This window comes from Meleagris gallopavo, chromosome 29 (assembly GCF_905368555.1).
Source record: "Meleagris gallopavo chromosome 29, MGAL_WU_HG_1.1, whole genome shotgun sequence".
Taxonomy (NCBI): Eukaryota; Metazoa; Chordata; class Aves; order Galliformes; family Phasianidae; genus Meleagris; species Meleagris gallopavo.
In genome coordinates, this window is record NC_139432.1 from 2,472,428 (window position 1) to 2,493,854 (window position 21,427).

Genomic DNA, 21,427 nt, shown 5'->3' on the forward strand with positions numbered 1-21,427 from the left:
CCTTAACTGAAAGATGAATTTTATGCTTTCAGGGATTTATTTTTTGGGACAGGTGGAGAAGTGTCCTATTTGTGAAGCATTGCTTCTTGGATCAGGTAAGTGTGTCCTCGACAACGCTGCCTCTGGGGAAGGTCACATTCATCCATTCTCACTCTTCCAAGATGTAGAATGGCTCTGTCTAGATTTTTTTTTCCACTGCTGTTGTTGTTAGAGTGTAAAAATAGCAGTGTCTTCATTTCACCTTGCAGGAGGGGAGCTGGGCTGCTTCATTGGCTCTGCACGTGGAGAGTCTGTGGATGGAGAGCAGAAGCTGAGCTTTGGATTGTGCTGTGTGAGTGAGTTCTTTAGTCCAGACGTGGGTCTATAAATGGTCCTAATTCACCAGTGCCTACAGAGGTGGATTGACATCAGGCAGGCAAAAGGGCAGCAAGACCACGAGGAGGTGGTTTGTATGATGGTGTCTGCCCTGGCTGGGATGCTTTGCTTCAGCCGGGAGCTCATGGGAATCATTCCCCAGGGAGGTTGCAGCTCCAACTTGTAAAGCTCAGCCTGCTTGAAAGCATTTATTCCAAATATCTGGAAACTGTTCCTGAATTGTTTCTCCCTAGGCTGTGTTGTGAGGTCATTTTATAAAGCAAAGACGTGGAGAAGCGAGGGCTGTGGGCTTCAGGTAAATGTGAGATTCCACGAGCTCTGCTGCCAGAATTGATGCCATCCAGCAAAAAGGAGCTCTTGCATGGAGTGTGCTCAGGATTTGGCAGGCTAAGCCTGGCTGTCCTAAAGTAGTAAGGAAATGGGTGCCCATACTTCCAAATATTTCCAGGCTTTATTTTTTTTCCAGCATACTATCTTAGGAAAGGACAGAAATAGCGTTCCTATAAAGTCAGTCTGCAGTGCTTGCTCAGATACTCATTTTTTCCTGGTACTGTGCTGTGTTTATGAGCCAGTCTTTAGTGCCATTGTCACTTGAGCAGGGGATTGAATGCCACTGTGGTCCTTTGAGATGCTGGGCCAGAGCCACGACTTTCCCTGCAGTCTCCTTTTCCCAGGTCAGAGTATAATTAGTTGATATGTCTATTAAATACAGAAATATTTGTTCATGTTAAATGTGAACAACTAAGAATAAATGGGTTATTAGGCTGATGCAATAGGAACCCCTGCACGTGAAACAAGAACATGCGTGGCACTTGTGTGCTCTTCCAAAACTGATGAGAAGCAGACAACTGAAGCTGCATCAGAGCAAAAATGTCCTGTGGAACCAGGCACAGCCATCTGCTGTTGCTTCCTGACGCCCTCTCTTTTTGGTAGAGCCTGAAATTCCCACTTGTGCCACAGGCCAAGTTCAGAAGCTCGCAGGCTCTGAAAACTTGTTGCATTTACTGTAGGACACCTTTCCCAAAGCTGAGGCTTTCCCTCTCCTATCTGCTCTGTTGATCAGTTGTAACATTTGCTTTAAGAACGAACATGAGATTTATGCACTGGGGCTGCAGGATGGCCTCTTCACTCCTGGGCTGCCCTCTCAGGAGCAACAACTGTGCTCCACACAAATGCTGTGTTCCACGAGTGCAGTGTGTGGTCCTGCCTTGCATCTTCCCCATGCTTCTTCTTGGGTGGTTTGGGGAAGGGGGTGGGAAAGGAAAGTGCAAATTGGGTTGGAGGTGGGAATGATCTGCCACAAGGACTGACCAGTGCACAAAAGGAATGAACCTAAAAACCTCAAATGCTTCCCCCCCCCCTCTCCCCCCCGTAAATGGTGTTATATTTGTAACGTGGCTCAAGGGAAGGTGACTTAAGGTAAGTTTTTCTCTTTAAATCCAACGCTATACAGTTCTGAAGCAAATGTAATTTCAAATCTTCAAAGAGGCTGGTTATATTAGACTGCTGTGGCTATTTCTGTTAGCATTGTCAAGTCTTAATTAGGAACAATGTCTTCTGGATTTAATACCATGTGGGTGTATTGCACTATATCCAAGAAGTGCTGGCACAGTTCACTGCCCTGTCCCCTGTTTTGCTGGTGTGGAGCTCTGCCTAGTGCTCCTTTTCTATCTTCAGTGCAAGACCACATCTCTGCAGTGGAGGAGAGGAAATGCAGGTGGCACTGTGACATTGTGCTACATCTAAGCACAGCTTCCGAGCTCCGTGCAGCCTCCCCCGGTAGTTGTGCATGCAGCAGCCATCTCCCCAGCTCTTCCTCCCCATCCCAAGGGCTGCGGGCTGCCTTCTGAGCCCAGCAGTGCGGGCAGTTTCGTCCCCAGACAGCTCCGAAACATCCATCCCAGCTGCGGGTGCCGCTGCGCGGTGCTGCCGAGCCGCACCAGGGGGAGCACAGAATGCTTCTCCGAGCTGGAGGCTGGCTCCTGGCCGCTCGGAAACTTCCAATAAAAGCTGGGATGGTGTTTGGCAGCTGTGTGTTCTGGGAACCTCCTGTGGTTCTCTTCTCCATGGGTACTTACGCTGTTAAGTCTTACTCCGGCCAGCTGTGGGATCTGAGCATCCCGAATCGCAGGAACTTGAGCATCCAGCACCAGCAGGTTGCTGCTGGCAGCCAGAAGGATGGAGGATTCAAAAGGGAATGAGACTCTCATCCTAAAATCAGCTGGATCTTAGAGAAATATTAGGGGCAAGGAGTGTTTTTGACCCTTTCTTAATCTTTGCCTTACAAAAACCTCACAGCTGGAGAAGTTTTAAGCTGGGGGTTCTGTTCTGCTGCAGCTTTTGGTACTCGCTGGGAAAGTGTGTGTTGTCACTTGTGCAGAACGTCCTTCAGATACACCAGGCAGATCAGATAAGCTCAGAGCATTGTTTAAGACATCTTCCCATGCACACTACCACTAGGGCTTCCCCAGTGCCCTAGTGTGCCCATAGCACACAGCCTGCTATGTTAATCCGGGAAGCAGAGTTTGCCATTAGCAGCTTTGTGTGCAGCAGCCATCCAGGGAGATGCAGCAGTGATGGAAGTGTTTCTCCCTGTGTGTGAATTTGATGCTCATCAGGTTCACTTACGTGTCCCCCCCCACCCCCTCCCAAACTGTGGTGTCTGGGTCAAATTGAGAAAAAGAGGACTGCAGAAAGCAGCGGTAGAGATGATACAGATAAACTCTGAAGACCTTGTGCCTCTTGGTATTTTGTGTTCCTTCCATTTCTGCTGCATCAACAAGAGTTTGCTGCGCCCATATGAAAAGGGGGTATAGGAAAGAGAGAGTAGTAGAGAACTGGGATTGCTTCTGTCATCAGGCAAAATCCCAATTTCCAGCTTTCAGAATGGAAAATTATCTAGGCTAGTTTAAAATTCCTTGCATACAATTTCCCTGCTGTGCAGAACAGAGCAGCAGCCTGCCAGTGTGAGAATGGGGAAGTGAAACCAGCAAGAAACAGGAAGCAAAACCGAGGAGCCTGTTTTCATTTTCTAAGCCAAGGAAGGGACCGGAACCTGATCGGGGTCACAGGGCCCCTTTGCAGAGCAGCATCGTTTGTGCTGTGATGAATCTTGCAGGGCTGGGCAGGAAGTGGCTTTTATTGTGGTGTAAGGAGCCGGCAGACTTGTGTGATGGGCAGGCAGAGAACTTTGTGAGGCTGGCACTGACAGCTCTGTGTGTGCAGTCCTTGCTGTGCACTGCATACCCCCACGTGTGTCTTTAAGAAACCTCATAACTAACAACGAGAGACGTGATGTCCAGCAGGAGGGACACTGGGGGTCACCCATCCCTCTGAGATCACACAGGTGGACAGCCTGTACCCATCTCTTGTAAATGGAAGAGAGGAAGGTTATCAGAATCACCGTGGATTGACCAAGGGGAAATCATGCCTGGCCAATCTGGTCACCTTCTGTGATGCCATGACCTGCTGGGCAGATGAGGGTTACAGATCATGCGTGTGGAGGAAGGAGGTTAATAATCACTAAAAACAGATCCACGAGGGTTCACTGCATTAGGTCTCATTAGGCTCATTAAGTATGGACTCTCCCATCCAAAACATCACAGCTCAGCAGCTGGGGCTGATGGAAGCCAGCCCAGCTTGGAGCCAGCCATACCTGCCTGCTGGGCCCAGCATTGGCATGAAGGGAAGCGAATGAGCCACAGAGTGCTTGTAGGCAAAAGGGCAGACAGAATTCACACGGCAGTGAATTCCCTGCAGGGGTGGTCTCTGAGCTCTGCGTGGAGGCTGAATTGTGGTCACAGCCGTGGCTCAGAGCTTTGGAGCTCACTGGTGTGCAATGTGAAATCCTGGGTTTGCTCCCCAGATAACATCTGTCTCAGCCCCAGCATCACACGCGCATCTCCAGGAATGGTTCCTCAGTCCTGTGTGGGCTCTTTGTGCAGCGATGGATCAGACCTGACCGCTGCTCCCACCTCCCTGTGCCCCTGGAAGCACAGGACAAGACAGGGAAGGCTTGGAAACCTTGTATTACAAAAATAAAAGAGGTGTCACGCATGGAGCTGCACCCGGCTCCAGCGCAGAACGTACCAATGGAAGGCAAATATAAAAAAGACAGACACTGTTAAACAGTCGCAGGGCAACATCCTTAAGGCTGAACAATCCCAACTGAACTGAGCTGATGTAAACCAAAGACCATCCTTATTCAGAGCCCCAGCAAGGCAGGATTGGTACCGGGAGCTCTGCTCTGACTTACAGGCTGGGCTGGGGCTCTCAAAGCCCTCGGATCTCCTTTCCCATGGCAGCAGGACTGGAATGTGTGCACAGGGCTGGGATTTCACAGGGGGCAAGCGCTTCTGGTCTGATCTCATCAGGGAGAGAGGGCTCTGGGTTTGGGGGCTGCACCCCGCTCACCTCTGCCCCACCCTTACAGTCTGTAGGCCCCCTCTAGACATCCTCAGAGGCCCCAAGGAAAGCTGAGCTGCCTCCCATTCCCTACTGCTTGGGTCCCCTTTGCTTTACATCAGCTCAGTCAGCACTGGCTCAGCACTGCTCCGTGCTGTCTGCTGGGCTCCAGGGAAGGGTGGGCCATGCCCTGCTCATGCCGACTTGGTCCCGCTCTCCACTTCCTTGTGCACCCACAGCTCCTTGTGCTGCTTGCGCCCAAAGCCCTCGTCGTAGTTGCCTTTACTCTTGAAGAGCTGCTGGAAGTGGGGCTTGCAGTAGAATTCCCCATGGAGTGCCGCATAGCTGCCCAGGCTGGGGAAGGAGAGGGGTTAGTGGGGCTCAGCAATGGCTTGGCAGCACAGGGAGAAGGGAGGAAAAAGGAAGGAACGTGCAGATGGCCCTTAATAGAAAGGGGATGGAGGGTCCTCCCCTGCCCTTCACGAGGAGGGCTGCAATGGGCAGGTGGGTGAAGAGCCTCCCCACACCCCGTAGCTGCCGGTAAGGATCACAGCAGCACCCAGCACTGCTCACCTGAGCTTGGCGTGGCAGTGCTTGCAGCAGAAGCAGGAGTTGTGGAAGACAAATTTATCCGCCACCAGCCGCTCCATGGGATAGACGGTTTTCTGGCAGGCAGTGCACATCTCCTTCACTTGGGCCTTCAGGCTGAAGGACTGGGCAAGGGGAAACCAAAGGGAGAGAAGGTGAGGGAAAAGGGTTTGGAGATCCTGTGCCCATCCCTGTCCTTCCCACCTCCTCACACAGCAATAGGATGCAGGAGAGCTGCGGTACCTTGGAGCGCTGCACTGTGCTGCCTCCTGAGTTGCTCTTTGCCTCCTAAGGAGAGAAATTGAAATGAGAGTTAGGGACTGGCAGGTGAGGCACTGAGCTGCACGTGGCAGCCGGTGATGGTCTCTGAAATCTGCACCAGGAAAGCACAGGGCTTCTCTGGGTTCCTGGGGACAGAGCAGCTAGCTCTGCCATTCTGCACTGCTCACTGAGGCTTGGATGTAGCAGCATGCCTTGGCTCTGCTTCTGTGACAAGGTGTAACAGCATATTGGCTGCTTTTTTAGTGGAGGTAGCACACGAGCACAGACCCCAGGCTCATGCAGCTCTCACCACCTGCAGACGGTGCTCCCTGTGCTCAACTGCCCACCAAAGCTCCAGGGCTGATGTCAGCCCCTCAGCAAAGCTGAGCGGGGCAGCAGGAAACATCCCTGCCTCAACATCCCTTGGGTCTTTGCAGAGTGGCTGCAGCAGAACCCTCTCTGTGACCTACACTGGAAAACCAGCACATGCTGCCCTGTTTTTATTGTTTTGATGTTTTTATTAACAACAGCTCTATTTTGGCATGAGATGCTGCTCGTGGTTCCTTCTAGCCAACAAGCATTTATCCCATTGAGCTCATCCAACACTCGGGGCTCTGTAGGAGGGCTGGCAGTTTCCCTGTGCTGTATCTGGGATGCCCCTCACTCTGATGCAGCACGCAGTGCTGGCTGCCCCTCAGCAGATGTTTTGTTTCTGAGTTCCCCTGTTAGCAGCCAGGCTGCCCTCGTGCTGCACAGGAAACGCCTGCGCCATCAGCGAGACTGAAAGCTTTCACAAGTCCCTGCAGACTGTGTGTGCATGGAGGAGAGTGGAGTTAAGGACGTGCTGGGTTTCACTCAGAGCCCACAGCTGTGGGAAGAGCAGATGCGGACTCTGAGGTGCCCAAACCTCTGCCCTCGGGGTCTCTGAGCAAGTCTCAGTGCACCCTTAGAGGGTCCCCATCGGGCAGTGACCTCACAGCATCACCTCCTGCCTCCCTGCCCTTCCCCTGCTGCAGCTTCAGCTCTGTTTGGGCAGCACAGCCCCATTTCTGCCCCCAGGGTGAGCTCCCACCTCGTCCTTCCCCAGCATTTCTCCTTTGTATTTTTGGAAACAGTTTGTCTAAGAGACACACAGGAAGCTCTCACTTCACCGAGCTGCCTCTCCAGACATTTCCCAGCTGCTCTCACTGCCTGAGGTCGAGGACACGATTTTCCTCTCCCTCCCACTTTTGCACAAGGCTGAAGAGAAAGCCAAAGTCAACAGAGCAGCGCAGGCAGAGAGGAGGCTCAGGTTGTGTAAAACCAGTTGCATCCCTCAGCGCTGGCAAAGCAACCACAGGTGCTCTGCTGGGGTTGGGGTTAACGGGCTCCTTCCAGGCTCAGCTGAGCAGTGCTAAGGAGGATGCTGAGCAGTGCTGCTGCCTCCTATCTGCTCCCAAGGCTGCAGTGCTCTGCTGCTGCTCGTCACTTCTCGGCAGCCTCCTGGCTCCGACCAGGCACGCTATCTATTTCATGGCTGAGATATCCTCCCTCGGGGAAGGGCATATCCTGTCCCAGCAGGGGATGTTCTCAAGCCTTTATGTTTTTCCATCTCCGATCGCCCCGATCCTAAGCAGCTCGCATGCTCGCAATTGTGATCACGGAAAGCCATGGAAACACAAACAAACAGAAAGCAACCCGAGCCGAGCGGGGCAAGCAGTGCTGGATGAGATGCACCAGAGCCTGGACAACGTGCTCAGCAATGTGCTCAGCAAACAGCACCTTCTGCTGGAACCTTCCCACCCCAGGTCCCGTTGTCTGAGCAGCAGCAGCTGTGCCTTCAGTCACCTCTAAAACACCAAGTCCTCTATGCACAGCCTTCAGCCTCTGAGAACAAACTCAACTGGCTCTGGAATTCTCATGCAAACTGCAGGGGATGCGACATACATGAGATGGGGTTGTGCTGGCGGCTTCCGAGGCCTGGAACATGGTTCTGTCCCCTCCTCAGTGGGTTTAATCCTGAGCTTGGAGTCTGTGGGCTGATGTTTCCGGGGAGGTGTTGAAAGCGGTCCTCTTGCAACACCTGGAAAGGAAATGTCAGTGGGAGCGTGGCCGGTTTCATCACCCCAACCCCACAGGGTTGATGTGTGATATTGGCTTCCTTGTGGGGTACAGGGGTTCCTTGGGGGATCCCAGACTTCTAGGCACGCCAGATCTGGCATAGGGCTCAATGTTAGGACTTCAGGTGGGGATAGCATGCAGCTCTGATGCTTTCCCATACAAAGATATTGGGCTCGGATGGGAGAGGGACAGGAAGCAAAGTGGCAGCTGCTGTAAGCATCCTCCAAACCACGCGTGGAAGGCGCTCAGCAGGCAGTAGCAAGCTGTCAGCAGGCAGGTACAGCCTCCAGCCAGAGCTGCTGTCCTGCTGAGGCAGCAAACCCAGAGCCCAGACTGTCACTGGTGCAGCCACCAAAGGATGGGTGATGCCAGATTTTAGCCTAATTTTAGCCCAGGGAAGCCTTGCTGAACAAAGTGGCTCACAGCTCAATGGAGCGAGTGATGGAAACTTTGTCTTTTCTCAGGAGCTCACGTTGCCTTTAGGCTGAGCACCCGTGAGGGTGAATTTGATGCCTCCCAGCACAGTTTTAATGCAGCACAGAAAAAAAAAAAAGTCATCAAAAAAAAAAAAAAAAAAAAAGTACTGACAGATCCTCGGGGTTTTCCCCATTGTGCTTTACCTTCAAAACACCCATAAAAGGGCAGGGTTGATGAGTCCTGTTTTGCACATGTGAAACAGATGGGGAGTTGAGCTCTTGGTGCAGAAGGAGGAGCAGAGTGGGGACACTGAGCCACGGCCGTGGCCTCTGAGCCCCCTGTGCTGTCCTGGCTGCAAACAGGAGCTCTGCAATGATGGAGATGTGCTGCCAATCCAATCTCCCAGTGACGTTTGCAACCACGATTTGGATTTGGGGAATTCTTTGAACCCCAGAAAACCCCAACACCCAGCAGCTGCCATCAGGCTCGAGCTGCTGCAACCAAACACCCCAAATGAGCGACTGCTTTCAGAGTTCAACCACCTGAGCAGCAAAGCCAGGATTCCAGACCTGAGCTGGGCAGCCCTGGGTGCAGACACTTCCCAGCCCCAGCTGAGAACACAATTCCAGTTTTACCGAAATCATTTCCCGTCCTCTCTGCGGTCTGTCTGTTATTTCCTGCTCGCGACGATGCAGCACACACAGGCGGATGATGCTGGAGGCCACGCAGCCTCCCTCCCCTCCCCAACCCCCACCTCCTGGTGCAGCACCGTCCCTCCCACACCTCCAGGGTCTGCGTGGTGCACAGACCCCATGGGGAACCCAAAGAACCCACAAAGCCCCTCTGGCCCATACCCTGCATGTACCTCCAGCACGGATGCGCAGCCCTTGATCTCCTCACCTCTTTTCACCTCTCCCCGCCCGTCCCTCCAACATCTCTCCACCCCTTCCTCTTCCCCTCACGGCCCATCTTCCTCCCCTACCCCAGCTGCCTCAGTTTCCCCTGTTCCTCCAGCCCCCTCCTCCCCACGATCCCTGGCTCCTTCTGCTTCTGTTTTTCCCCTTCACCTCTTTTCCTGCATGCAGCAGCTCCCCAATCCCATTCCCTTCAAGACCATCACAATTATCCCAACCCATATCTTGATGATCTCCATCCAAACCCACTCTCCATGCACATACCCTTCTGCAGCCCCGTGCCCCAGTCTTTGTTTCAAGAGAGGCCCCTTTGGTGTAGCTGCCCTCCAGACAAGAGTAGATGTTGTAAACATCCTTCCTGCCCAAGGACAGGGGTAGAAATCTCAAAGGGGAAGGGTGTGCTGAAGTGATAAGGGAAACAGAGCACGTTAGAGACCGCAGGAGTGTTTCTAAGAGGCTTCCAGCTGCTGTCATCACTGTTTCAAGGAGGCATTGGTCTGCACAGGGGGGATTTGAGCCCAAAGCCGTAAACATGCTTCTGCGTGCAGAGGAACCCCCGTGGCACAGGCTTTGCTTAAAGACACATTGCCACATTGATGCCAGGATTGCTAGTGCTGGAATGGCTTGCTGATTTCATGAAGACCACATGTTATGTCTGTGACAAAGCAAGGAAGCTCAGTCCTGGCCTCCATGGTGAATGCTGGCACCACAGCTGCTAGCCCTGATTTCTCCAAACCTCCGTTCCTAAGCTCCTTCACCACCTACACAGCCCAGGAAGAGGAGGACTGAGTATTGACTTCTTATCATACAGCTCAGGATGGAACAAGGACCCCTTCACTCTGCACATGCTGCAGCTTTTGCTCTTCCTGCCCTTCCTTGGAGCATCTGATGGCCCTCCAATGGATCTGGGCTTGCGCCCAGGAGGTGGAGCAGCCTCTGACAGCAGCTCCGGTGGCTGCAGTGTGGCAGAATTGGATCTCAGTGGCATTGGATTCAGCAGGATGCATTCAGTGCCCAAACCACCAGCTTCAGCCTGGCTCCGGGGGCTCCCTGGTGACTTCAGCAAGCTGTCTTTGACCCAGGACAGTGGGGCTGGAGGTCACCTGCAGGGCACATGCACTTGCTGCCATGGGAATACAGCAGGAGGAGTGCTGCAGCTCTGTCTTTTGGCACTAACCAAGGAGCTCTTTGGGCTGAAGAAGGCAGCATTCAGCCCAGAAGCTGCTCAGTCACCAAACATTTGTCTCACAGCCTCTCACCTGCCTGACCCTGGGGACAGATATAAGGACAGGGAAGCATCTGGAGTGTCCCCTTGTGGAAATTCCCCAACTCACAGAAGGACTGCATCTCCCCCATGACCATGACCTGCCTCCAACATACAGCACTCTCCCCTTCTCCTGTTCAGCAGCACTGCCCTTGCTGCCTACCAGCCTCATTTCACTGGGCCCCCAAGCAGCCCACTGCTGGCTGAGAGCCTCTCTGAAAACTGATGATGGTTTTCCGGCTCAGGAAAGCAGCGTGACTGCAAAGGGTGAGAGGCCCCTCTCTGCCATATGGTTCCCATTAGCAGCCCTGTGAAGTCAGTGTTTACTGCTGGGATCACTGTGCCATGGCCAGAGGCTTTCCCAAAGACCAAGCACAGTGTGTGTGTGGGGGGGGGGGGGGGGAAGGATCCAGGCCCCCTCCCTCTCCATCCCAAGCAGATGCCTTTTCCCCAGCAGCATGGCATGTGTTCCACTCCTCAGAGGGGCTATCGGGCATCTCCCCCATGAAATTTGGTACTGCTGATGTCCCCATGACCACATGTAGGATTAGTGCAAACACCTGCCATGGCCAACCCATGCTGTGAAACAAATCGGCACCAAATAGGCCAGCATCAGCCCAGGAACACAACACCACCTGTGCTGCTGCAGCTTCTCAGGCATGGAAAGGGGCAGCAAGCTGCAGCCGTGGGGGGACAACAGAGCAAGTGGGTGGTCATGGCTCCAGCCTTGGCAGACCTCAAGTCATGGTGGTGATGGGTTGGCAGTTGGACCTGATGGTCTTAGTGGTCTTCTCCAGCCTTAATGATTCCATGATTCTAAGCTGGCTTCAGATCCAGGCTCCTTGTGTGGCTCCAGGCCAACACTGGTGTTTGGGACCCAACCCAGGTTCTTGTTGCTGTGATTCAGGACAGAGGGCTCTGGAGGGAACCAGATGGGCCACTCATGCAGCCCCCACGACCCCACTCGGCCCCACCATGCAGAGCTTCCCCTCTTATCCACTTTCCATCCACGTTCCGTGCTGTCTCTTGAAAGGCTGCCAGCGGGCAGGAAATCTGCAGCTGAAATGCTGAGGGATGCTGACAAGGAATAGTTGTGGGGAGGAACAGGGCTGCCTTTGTCAGGGCAACAATGGAGGACCCACACGAGCCAGGGGAAGCCCCTGCCCAGCCATTCTGCTCTCCTACCTTCAGCCCTGGGAGCACCAGGTCCAGCCATGCCCTGAGGATGCTACTGGGATCCATCTGTTTTCCAGCAGTGGGAACTGAAGCACAGAGTAGCCCATCCCTTGGACTAAAGCCATGTTTTATGGCATCCATTAAGCATCATGAAGGGAATCTCTGCTCCCTGGGTTCAGCTATCTTGTTCGGAGTTCAGAGAGAGTGGACAAATGTAGCAGGGAGCTGCTGGGTGGGGGAGAGGAGATTCTTTTCCAGGCAGAGAAATCTCTCTCATTAGTGCCAGATGATAGAGCAGGCAGCAAGAACAGGTTGGGAGGTTCAGATTGGGCATTAGGCACAAATGCTTCATAAGAAGGAAGACTTGGAAGCTCTGCAGCATGGTACTAATTAAGTGCAGTACACACGAGCACAGTTATAGCAGTTATGCCCCTTCCATTCCCTTCTCAGTTTTTCCTTAGTCTTAGAAGACTTCCCCCATGTCCTACCCAGAAACTCCACCTCCCAGTTTCCTACCAACACGTTTATCCCTTTACTCTTATTGTGGAATTTTGCTCCCAGTTTGCCCACTATAACTTTTGCCTCCCAAAAGTACTCATGGAGGGGATGCCTATCAGTCATTTTTGGCCACGAGAAGCCAACCCCTTTAATCTGTTCCTACAGGAGAGGTTCTCCGTTCCTTCTGCTACACCAGGGGAGGGCTCAGACCTTTGCATCCCGCTTGGACCCCTTCCCTGGCAGCACACATCTGTGCTGATGCACTCTTCCTCTGTCACCTCTGCACTAATCCCAAATGCTCATTCTCCTGCAGTGCCCTCCGCTCGCTGGCCATATGGAGTGGGCTTTGGGCACACCAGAGGAGTGAGAAATATATTCTGTATTTAATGATTGCAATAATCCCTTCACCCAGATTTAACGTTTTCCATCCCAGAGCTTTGCTAATAGCTAGGTAAGCTCTGCAACACTCCCAGATGGCAGATAAAAAAGATGACTTTAGTGGAAAGCAAAAGGCAGACATGGGAACATGGCAGCTGCCTGACAATGGGCTGAGGATGGGCAAAAAGGAAAAGGAAAACCCCTCACAGCTGGGCTGAAGGGACTGCTTGCAGGCTCACAGACCTGCAGGAGGAAACCACCAATGGAACTCCCTTCCCTAATGAGAAGTCTACGGGACTTTTGATGACCAAAAAAAGCCAGCACTTTTGTTGTGAGCCTTATGGAAACGAAGATGCATGCAGTCACTGCACACCCCGTGCTGAGGTGGACCCTCACTGCTCACCTGGGAGTTTGCTTCCTGCGGGACCCCATGGGGAGAGGGCAGCAGCACCGAGGCTGTTTCAGACTATACTCCACCAGTTACCTTGCCATTATTTTTTAATCAGCATTAATAATGCTGCAGGCATGTTGTCCCTGGCCCTAAATACGCAGCAGCTCAGCTGGGAGAGCCCTCGTGTGATGCTTTCAGTGCACAAAGCCCCATTTCTAAAGCACGACACAGGCTGCCACACAACTCTAGTGTACCAAAACAGATGCCCACCCCATCAACAGAAACCAGTGGAAAACCAATAAAAAAATCATCTATGTGGTATCTTAGCTGGTCTGAGGGATCCAAAGGGATTATAAGGATCAGATCTTCCCTTTACCCAATGGTTACAGCCCTGGGGCTGATCCCAGCTGTAGTTTTTGGGTGATGCTGAACATAACATTTTGGTTTGATATTTTTATCCATTCCCTTTCTCTCTAGTGAAAGCAGAGCTGCTTCCCTTTGTGAAGCCCTGAGGGGGTCCCCAGCTGCTCAGGGCTGTGTCAGAGCTGGGGGTGCATTCATGTTGGGATCAAATCTCACAGTCATGCAACAGCCTCCTGAGGGGTTATGGAAGACCTGTGGCTGGAGAGATGTAAAGCAGGGCTGGATGGGTGCTGGGAGACACAGCATGGAGAGTCAGCAGGCAGCAGCTAAGGGGGGAGGGAAGGGAGGGTATAAGGGAGCAGGGATCTAACAGGTTTTCTTCTATCTTTGCTCAATCTGCTCAGCTTAAGAAAATGGATCTGTCCAACCCCACCACACCCCCGAGCACGGGATGCAGCACACAACAAAGAGGGAGTTCAGCACAGCTGGGGAGCCCCAAAATGCTGCACCCCCCTTCCCCCCCCCCAAGCACCGCACTCCCAGACCCTATTCACTCCCTTCCCCACTCAGCACCGGGTGCGGACCCCTCTCCCCTTCCTTGCCCTCCCAACAGAATCCCAACCTCAAAAGGCACCCTGCGCCCAGACAGCATCCCCCGCGTGCTCCCCCACCCTACAGTCCCTCGACCGAGCCGCTTCCCGAAGCAAAAGTTCTTCTCTGAGGGGTCACGCACGCATTTTTCGGGGGGGAGGGGGGAACCCCCACCTGCTGCATGACCCCGGCTGGCAGCGCTGCTTTCGGGGCTCCCCACCTGCAGCCCTGCCTTCTCCCCATCTTCCCCCCTCCGAGCCCTCCCACCCCGCTTTGTTCCCCTCCCTCATTGTTCCCGACAAACCCAAACCCAAACCCACCATACCCCCGGGCTCCGCCGCCGAACAGAAGAAGGGCTCAGCCCTCACCACGCTCTGTCTGTCTGTTTGTCCGTCGGTCGCTGTTCAGCTCCGTCCCTTCCGCGCTCAAGCGCGCTCCGTGCGCGCTCCCCCCGCCGCCCCGCAGCCCCTTTTATCACGCGGCCGCCGCGGCGATTGGTTCCCTGCGCGGTGCGGCTCCGAGCGCCGCTCCTTTGTGTGCAGCCGCCTCTCCCTCACCCGGCGGCCCCCCGGCCCCAAAACCGCACCGCCGCCCCCCCCCCTTCTCAGCCCCCCCGCCGTTCGCCGTGGATGCGGTGCTGAGCTCGGGGCCACGAAGGCAGCGGGCTGCGGATCCCCCCAAACTCCGCACGGCCGCCCCTCAGCGAGCGGAGCGGCGATGGTGGATGGGGTTTTGTTGGGGTCGGGGTTTTGTTGGGGTCGGGGTTTCGCCTGAAGAGGGCGAAGGGCGGCACCGGGCAAAGCGGGGGGAGCGGAGCAGGGTCGGGAGCGCGGCCCCGTGCTCCTGTTGGCCGCGTGCGCGCGCAGAGCGCGGCGATCGACCCCGGTGCAACGCATCCTTGCCTGGCGGCGGCGTTCACCAGGAGGGGAGGTGCGGCGTATCGGTGCCGTCGCTGCGTGGCCGAGCAGCACCTGCAGCGTAGAGGCTTCGCTGCAAATGGAAGAGGGGAATTCGCCGGGCCGGGCTGCAGCAGCGCGCCTGGCTTGTGGAGAGCGGCATCCGCACACACGCACACGCAAACATGCGTGCACACCGACACTCATGTGCGTGCCGGCACTCCCGTGAAAGTGCACGGTGCGTGCATGTCGACGTGCTCGTGCGCCTGGACGCTTGTGTGCTCACACGTGCACGCAGCGCACACGCGTGCACGCTCAGCTATGTGCACACGCATGCTCGCGCACTCACGGATGCATGCTGAAGTGCTCGTGCACATGCAAACGCCTGCACGCGCGTGCACGTGGGCGCGCGTGCGCTCACGCACACGCACCGGTGCACGCGCACCCCAAGCCGTTGCTATGGCGACGCGCGAGTTCCCAGGCAGCCGGGGAAGCGGCTCCTCTTCTCTGCGCCCTCCTCGCCTGCAGGGGGCGCCCTCCTCCGCCCTGCCCTCAGGATGCGCCGCTCTCCCCGCGGCCCGAGTCCTCTCGGCCAGCAGGGGGCGCTGAGCTGCGCTGAGCCGCTCTAGGACCACTCTGTCCGCCGGCGGCGGTGCAAGATGGCGGAGGAGGGCTCGGTGTGCAGCTTCGTCTTCAAGAAACGGGGTCTGGCGGCGGGTAGAGGCCGGCGGAAGCGGCCCAGCAGCGACCAGGAGCAGGGTGAGCGCCGTCGGGGCTGCCGGGGGCGGTATGCTCTGAGGCGGCCCATTACGGTGCCCGAAGGAGGCGAGGGAAGGCCTGCTGCCGCCCAGGGCCGTACTGCCCCTCAGCCAGGCCCGGCCCTGGGCCGCTGGGCCGTGTGGGTGAGGGGCGATGCGGCGGCTGGGCCTCCGCGGCGGGGTGCCGTTCGCTATCCTCCCGCAGAGCCGCGGGGATCCACTGCCCGCTCAGCCCCGCGGTTCGGCCCCCCCGGCGCCCCTTAAGTCTCGCGCTGTGCCCCGCAGGGAGCAGCGGTGAGGAGGGCAGCACGGTGGTGCGGAAGGAGAGGCGGCGGGAGGCCCCCAACCCCATGATCCAGAAGGTGAGGAGCCCGCGGGGCGCTGCGCTGGCTGGGGGGCTGTGTGGGGCCCATCCATCCCTACAGCCGCTGTCTGTCTGTCTGTTTGCCCTTCAGACCAGGAGGTGCACGAAGGAGCGGCCCTCGTATGCGCTGAGCAGCAGCGATGAGGATGATCCATCGAAGGAGATCGGAGTCACGTACAAATCAACAAGGTCGGCGGTAAGGACTGAGCACGGGGTGAGGTTCAGGGGGGCTGGCTGATCCCATACTCAGTAATCTGCTTCTGCAGATGTGCAGTCAACTCATCTTGGTTTGGATCTGTAGATGTATGTCCCTTCCTTCCTAACATACAAGCATTTTGTGCTAGGTTTGTTATTCTGATATTCTGTATCCTCAGGAGTTCAACTAGGAATTCAGAGGGCTGGAGCACCTCTCCAGTGAGGAGGAGTTGAGGGAACTGGGCTTGTTTAGCTTGGAGAAGAGAAGGCTCCAGGGAGACCTCATTGTGGCCTTCCAGTATTTGAATAGAGCATGTGAACAGGAGGAGGAACAGCTGTTTAAGAGGGTTGATAGTGATAGGACATGGGGGAATGGTTTTAAAGTGAGCCAGGGGAGGTTTAGGTTGGATATTAGGAGGAAGTTTTTCCCCCAGAGGATGGTGAGGCACTGGAACAGGTTGCCCAAGGAGGCTGTGGATGCCCCATCCCTGCAGGCATTCAAGGCCAGGCTGGATGTGGCTCTGGGCAGCCTGGGCTGCTGGTTGGTGACCTGCACACAGCAGGGAGTTTGATCCAGATGATCGTTGTGGTCCTTTTCAACCCAGGTCATTCTGTAATTCTATGAATTAAGGTTGGTCTTTCCCTCTTAGTGGGAATTAAAACCCCAAGGTGTGACTGGGCTTGCCTGACATCACAAAGTTTTCGGGAGAAGGAGCACCGTAATCAGATTTGCTCAATTATTGGGGCATATTTTCAGTTTTATAGCACCTTCCTCCATAAGGTATTCACATAACATAGAATGTACTCCCATCTTTATTCTTGTGAATAGTAATAAGGTAAAAGCTCTAGAGGGAGGTCACTGTTTTCTTAGGATTGAGGGATGGGGAAACCTGAGGGTCTTGTTAACAGTTGGAGTGGAGAGAAATCACTATTGAAGTTTTGGACACAGCTAAAAAATGCTCTTCCCATTGGGTTTTTCTCAAGCTCTCCTCTTCATCCAGTGAAATTGTGTCCATCAGTAAGAGTCTCGTCAAGATTGGTGTAGAATTAAAAGCAAGTACCAGCAATTGCTGCATTGATGCTTTTTATTCCTCCAAATATAAGTTCAGTGGGTTAAAAGTTCAGATGAAACATCCTGTGTGTGGGCTGGGTGGTTCATGATTGAAGCGTTGAACATGGGAGACCTGAGATCGGTTTCCAGCTAAAACAAGATGAAGCTTGAAGGAGTAAAGTGGGGATCAGTGTGTCCTGACTTTGCAAGCTAAAACCTGGGAGCATTCAGTAATTAGCATCCTGTCTTCCACAAGCACTAGGCTGGATTCATGCTGGCGGGTGCTAAGAGAAGTTAGAAACTGCTGGAGGGTGAAGCAGGCCATGCCCAGCACTGCTTGTGACCCACCAGATAGCCCAGGGGCTTTCTCTCTTGTACAGCCTTTCTTTTTACTGTTGTCACAAGTTGTTCTTGCTTTTCAGAAACCTGTTGGCCCAGAAGATATGGGGGCCACAGCAGTGTATGAACTGGACACAGAGAAGGATAAGGATGCCCAGGCCATCTTCGAGCGCAGCCAGAAAATCCAGGAGGTCAGTCAGCCTCATCTTCACGAGTTAATGCTGTGCAGGAGGAGCGTGTGTGCTTAACTCTTTTGCATTCCAAGAGTTTGAGTCTTTTCTTCCCTGCTAATTCGAGAGGCCAAAAGTGTTGCCTGTGTAAATGGGGGAGATTCCTGGCATTATTGATTTCTTGGTATTAAGGGAAGCATGGCCAGAAAGGGAGGTTGGTACTGGGGAGATAAAAGCTATTTTGTGACATGAAGCTCTTCTGACCCTTAATTGCCTTTCTTTTTTTCTTTTCTAGGAACTGAGAGGAAAAGAAGATGATAAAATTTACCGTGGTATTAACAACTACCAGAAGTATGTGAAGCCCAAAGACACATCAATGGGAAATGCCTCTTCAGGAATGGTCAGGTAGGTTGGGACGAGCCTGGAAAGGGAGGAACCACAGAGAATTTCAGGCATTGTCCCCAAAGACACTTTTCTGGGGCTGAAATGTTGCTGTTTTTGCCAACTTGTTCCTACCTAATGAGTCTGGTGTCTGGTTTTGGCCGGGCCCTCAGGGCCCTTCTCCACTGCGGTGACACAGCTGGCCTGAGCCTTCTCCCACCTTTTCAGAAAAGGACCCATCCGGGCTCCAGAGCACTTGCGGGCCACGGTGCGGTGGGATTACCAGCCAGACATCTGCAAGGACTACAAAGAAACGGGGTTCTGCGGCTTTGGAGGTGAGTGGGTATTGCCTGCAGGTGAGCACTTGCTGCACCTGATCTGCAGAGGGATCCATCCAGACGGATGACCCCAAGTTTGTGGCACTAAGATGCAGTTACTAATTCACGGGCACCTGTTTGCAGAGTTAGTATTTCCTCACCTGAGGTTATGTGGGGGGTGGGATTTCCTGTTCCTTATCCCACTTCTCATGTGGGTGAATGCTGGAGCTCCTGCTGTGGCATCCAGAGCATGATGCTTGTGGCCTGCTGATCCTGAGAGGGAAGTATGGCCTGCTTGGTCCTGCCCTGGAATGTAGGTGCGTGGAGAAGCAATCAGGTTTCACCTTGTGCTGGCAAATCTCAGGCTGCCCCTGGATGAGGTGTCCTTTGAACAGCTGGGAAATGGAGGAAGATTGTTCATCCCCCCCTCGTTTGTGCTTTTCAGATAGCTGCAAATTCCTCCACGACCGCTCAGACTACAAACACGGCTGGCAGATAGAACGGGAACTGGATGAAGGCCGCTATGGAGTCAATGGTACAGCACAGCCCCTCTGCTCTCCTGCTCCCTGAGCTAACGGTGTACGAGGCCACAAGGTCCTGCCTTCTCTCATGTTGTAGAGTGAATGTGACTTACAGACTTGGCTGTCTCAAACTGCACAAGCAATGAGTTGATTAGATGGAAAGAATTCCTCATTCCACAAAGCTATGGAACTCCCTGCTGTGGAATTACCTTAGCACCAGTAACCACTACCAGTGCTGTGCAAATCTGCTGCGCTCAGATTACAACTGACTGCTACCAGAGAGGATTATTTGCTCTGTCTATACAGAATATAGCAGTCTGCTACTGTATGAATCCCAGCAGCAAGCGGTGTGGAGCTGGGGAGATAGATAGAACCATTTCCTGCAGTACAGATGTCCAGGAGCTAGAATGCTTTCATGCCTCGTCACGTCTCTATTTCTCACTCAGAATCCATATCTGTGGCCCAAGGATGCAGCTGAGTGTTGCTTATGAACCCCTGTGCAGTTGCAGGAAAGGGGATGTTCTTTGAGTTTAAGAGTTTAATAGCAGCTGTTTTGGAAAAAAATGTGAAAAACTGGGGACTGGAGGATCTGTCTGTTTATAGCAGCAAGTGGGTGTCAGAGAAAACGTGCTCCTGTGAGGTGAGCAACAAGCACATTGGCTCATTAGACCTAATTATATCTCAGTCCTACATATGTGACTGACATCAACGATACCCAGATGCTAGAACTCTATTGTTTCCAGCAGAGATTCAATCCCACCTGCTGTACTTTCTCCATGTTCCGTATTTCATGCCCTGTGCATCTGCTGGCCTGGCTGCCTCTGCTTTTGTTCCAGTCTGGTTAACTTTCTCTTGTGCAGATGAAGAAAACTATGAGGTGAGCAGTGATGAGGAGGATATGCCTTTCAAATGCTTCATCTGCAGAAGTTCCTTCAAGAACCCTGTGGTCACCAAGTAAGTGAGGGAGCCAAACATCTGTAGTGGGTAGAGTCCTCTAGTCAGTCAGTCAGTCATTCGTGGTGGTAGCAAACACTGTCGTTGTCTACATGCTGGTGGGTGGAGCATGCTTGTCTGCTTTTCTGGTGGGTGGGGAAAGCCTCTGCTATCCTGGGAGTCTCCTAAGTACATCTCAAGCATCTCCTTGGTAGGGATCTCAAGCCTTTGTTGTCCAAGCACCTTTTAGATTTCCATAGACGCTGCTTGATCGCATCACCTTGCAGCATCCACACTGCTGGCTGTCCTGACAGGTGCCTCTTATCTCCATGCTTCCTCCAGGGAATACCACAGCCTGTCAACTATAGCACTTGTACCTGTGCTGTCTCTGGGAGAGCTGGCTGATGGCTGCGTGCAGACATTCAGCATCAGTGAAGCAATGCTGAAATAGCTTTTATGAGTACGGCAGAGAACACGGGGCTGATGCTGCATAGGAAGCTGTGCATCCAGCTTGCTTTTGCATCCCTCAGGACTCAGTAATCAATTATTTCTAACTCCTGGATGCAGCAGTTGAATGTGGTGACTGGCATTGCCATCTGTTTCTCCATACAGGTGTAGGCATTACTTCTGTGAGAGTTGTGCCCTCCAGCACTATCGCAAATCCCAGCGCTGCTACGTGTGTGACAAGCAGACCAATGGAGTCTTCAACCCAGCAAAAGGTAATGGCCACCTGTGGGAAAGAGGGCTGCTGATGTATGCTCACAGTTTGGCCTGGCTGCAAGTTGGAGCTCACAGGCAGAACTTCTCTCAGTGCCTGGAGACACCACATCAGGGCCTGGGTGCCTCCCCAGGTGTAAAAGGAGCATTTGTGTTTGCCCAGCTGAGGAACTTGGGGAGACTGATTTCAGATGAGGGTACTGGGAGTGCAGACAGTAGCTTTTCTGATACAGTTGTTTGCAGGTCAGTAGTCCACTGATAGAGCCTGGTACTATAGTATCTGAAGCCCTAGGCTCAGTGTATGGTGGTAGGTCTTGGCTTAGTTTTTGTGTAGGCAAGTGACTTTTGGTAGGTGCTTCAGTTCTTGGAGAGCTGTGTTTGCAGGTCTTGGATATCCAGCTTTGCTGTTGGACATCCCCCGGACCTGGAGTCTCATTGTGCCTCTTCCTGCTTTTCAGAGCTCATGGCAAAATTGGAAAAACACAAAGGGGAGGAGGAAGAGGAGGAGGAGTCAGACCACTCAGACCATGGAGAAGACCCACACTAGCAAAGCACTGTTTTGTATGGAGCCAAATAAAGTTTTCATGGGAAGAATGCACTGATCACAGCACCTTTGGGCAGCAGCTGCAGCTATTGGCTGTTCATCCAACCAGGGGTTGTTAAAATGGGGGCACGAGTGGTGCCAGTCTTCATTTGCTGCTCTGTGAAGGCACAGGACAGAACGGGTAAGCAGAGAGTTGTTCTCTGTGCCATCTGTAGGACCACACAAGGGCCTGGGGAGGGAGGGATTGAACTCCATTCAGTTACTTTTGACAAGGTGTTGTCATTTATTTTACTCCTCATGTGGCAATTATCCTGCTTGTGTCCTGCCAGCTAGCTCTGGAAGCATAAAAAACTATCCTGAAGTTAGAGGAAGTAATCTCTAACTTTAATTTAAGTCCATAAAATATGATCACTATGTTGAATGCAGAAAGAGAGAAATGAAAACTAGAAAACTAGTCGCTTGCACCAAGTTCATCTGTCACTCTGGAAATGCTGTTTGGGAAGTAAGCCAGACTTCTGCAG

General features: G+C 53.5%; 2 protein-coding genes across 3 annotated transcripts; one reads left to right on the top strand and one right to left on the bottom strand.

Moving 5' to 3' along the window:
• Window positions 1-4,384: 4,384 nt before the first annotated feature.
• On the bottom strand, window positions 4,385-14,265 carry LIMD2 (LIM domain containing 2). Its single transcript, XM_085211181.1, has 5 exons — window positions 14,046-14,265; window positions 7,555-7,690; window positions 5,611-5,655; window positions 5,353-5,492; window positions 4,385-5,133 (listed from the first exon to the last, which is right to left on the bottom strand). Exons 2-5 carry the CDS (start codon window positions 7,594-7,596, stop codon window positions 4,974-4,976), a joined length of 387 nt encoding a protein of 128 aa, XP_085067307.1. The 5' UTR covers window positions 7,597-7,690; window positions 14,046-14,265; the 3' UTR covers window positions 4,385-4,973.
• Window positions 14,266-15,216: 951 nt separating this feature from the next.
• Window positions 15,217-20,956, top strand: RNF113A (ring finger protein 113A). Of its 2 annotated transcripts, XM_085211179.1 has the most exons (10): window positions 15,217-15,375; window positions 15,660-15,736; window positions 15,830-15,934; window positions 17,407-17,514; window positions 17,789-17,898; window positions 18,103-18,209; window positions 18,637-18,726; window positions 19,573-19,666; window positions 20,258-20,364; window positions 20,821-20,956. In XM_085211179.1, the coding sequence occupies exons 1-10, from the start codon at window positions 15,276-15,278 to the stop codon at window positions 20,907-20,909; spliced, it is 987 nt and encodes a 328-aa protein (XP_085067305.1). In that variant the 5' UTR covers window positions 15,217-15,275; the 3' UTR covers window positions 20,910-20,956. The 2 variants fall into 2 exon arrangements, with proteins under 2 accessions (XP_085067305.1, XP_085067306.1); XM_085211180.1 differs by lacking the exons at window positions 20,258-20,364; window positions 20,821-20,956 and adding an exon at window positions 19,988-20,232.
• The last annotated feature ends 471 nt before the right edge of the window (window positions 20,957-21,427 follow it).